Raw genomic sequence first — 1,556 nt, 5'->3', positions numbered from 1 at the left:
AGCCCCCAGGCTCTCACCCGTGGCCCGCAGCCACTCCTGTCCCCAGCGGGCGGTGAAGAGCCCGTCGCCGAGGTCGCGGAAGAAGCGCTTGAGGGTGTTGGCCACGTCGTCCACCTGGTGCTCGCCCTCCTTCAGGCGCACGCTGCGGGCGTCGCGGCGCAGCAGCTCCAGCAAATTGGTGGTCTTGGAGTTCTGCCCGCTCTTGCGGTAGATACCCTCAGACGTCAGCCCTGGGTGGGGGGCGAGACAGTGGCAGGGGATGAGACCCCCATGGTGGGGAACAGCCACCCCTCCTGGGTGTTGGAGCCAAAGCCCCGCGCCGGAGCTCTCCTATGGATGCTCCACAGGCATCACGAGCGCGTTGGGTCTCAGCCGAGGCGGTGACTCCCAACTCCCCCCACCATGTCCCCAGTCCCCCCAGTACCGCACTGGGTGATGTAGTCGATGCAGCGATCCACCAGCAAGGGGACGTCGGCTTCCGTCAGCTGCTGCTCCCCCAGAGTGGCCCCTCCGCTGCTCGCCGCTTTTTGGATGGCCTGCACCCAGCCAAGGAAATCCAACTTCCTCTCCCCCTGGATGTACAGCGTCCTGTGGGCAACACCAGCCTCACTTGTGGGGGGGCAGAAAAACCCCCACATGGGTGGTTCTGGCTCTATTTTGGGGTGAAGGCACCCCAGGGTGGGATAATTCGCCTTGTGGGGGTCTAACGCCCCCATCCCCACCCCCCTCTGCTCTCACCTCCGCCTCTCCACCAGCACCAGCACCTCGTTGTCCCCCTGGATGGCTGCGAGGGAAGGCAGAGACCCCATCACCCAGGGGAAAACGAGGTCCTCAGCCCCCCTCAAGCCCATCAGGGCAGGATATGGGGGGAGTCAAGGATTTGGGGAGGGGGACGTACAGAGCTCCTGGAGCTTGCGGAGCTGCAGGGGCTCCTGGCGGTCACCATCCGGGAAGCAGCCGTGCAGCGTGGAGCCCACCAGGGCGAACCACCCTTCCCGGGCCTGCTCCAGGTTGAGCCCCCCCTTGTACTGCAGCCGCCCCAAGCGCTCAAAGTCCAGCGCCAGCAGCTCCTCGGCGCGGGGGGGCACAAAGGACTGAAATTGGGGAGAGGAGGAGGCGTCCGTCAGCGTCGTAGCACCCGGACACCCCCATTTCTGGCACCCCCCGGCCCCGGCGGAGCCCACCTTGGCGATGGATTTGAGCCATTCCCGCGCGGCGTCGGGGCTCTCCAGCCCGAAGAGGTAGAGCCGTTCCGCCTCGGTGTAAACCTCAAAGGTGCTCTCGATCCTGTAAGAGGGGGGAGAGAGGGGTTTTTGGGTGCCCCTGTGGGTGGTTTGGGAGCTCACGGGGTGCAGGGGGGGGTGGTTGGGTGGCAGTGGCTCCCTGGTCCTGTTTGGGGACTCCCAGCACGGCCCCGGGGCTGTCAGTGTCCCCACGGTGCTGTGCTGCTGTAACAGGGGCTACTAAGGGGTTACTAAGGGGTTACAATGGGCTTGCACAGGGGTTGCAATAGGGGTTACAAAGGCATTGCAAAGGGTTTGCACAGGGGTTACAAA

The 1,556-nt window shown here is 65.0% G+C and overlaps 1 protein-coding gene across 1 annotated transcript in view; it reads right to left on the bottom strand.

The window, feature by feature from the left end:
* Window positions 1-1,287, bottom strand: part of ARAP1 (ArfGAP with RhoGAP domain, ankyrin repeat and PH domain 1) — a gene marked incomplete at both ends in the record, with an annotated part of 3,771 nt that extends 2,484 nt beyond the window's left edge. The window contains 5 exons of the mRNA XM_010192351.1: window positions 18-230; window positions 425-588; window positions 739-784; window positions 899-1,094; window positions 1,185-1,287. Coding sequence (XP_010190653.1) covers window positions 18-230; window positions 425-588; window positions 739-784; window positions 899-1,094; window positions 1,185-1,287 — 722 coding nt within the window. The remainder of the gene's footprint in view (window positions 1-17; window positions 231-424; window positions 589-738; window positions 785-898; window positions 1,095-1,184) is intronic.
* Window positions 1,288-1,556: the final 269 nt, after the last annotated feature.

Source organism: Mesitornis unicolor, unplaced genomic scaffold, assembly GCF_000695765.1.
Source record: "Mesitornis unicolor isolate BGI_N332 unplaced genomic scaffold, ASM69576v1 scaffold14059, whole genome shotgun sequence".
NCBI lineage: Eukaryota > Metazoa > Chordata > Aves > Mesitornithiformes > Mesitornithidae > Mesitornis > Mesitornis unicolor.
The sequence above is the reverse complement of the archived record's forward strand: the minus strand, read 5'-3'. Positions and strand labels throughout refer to the sequence as shown.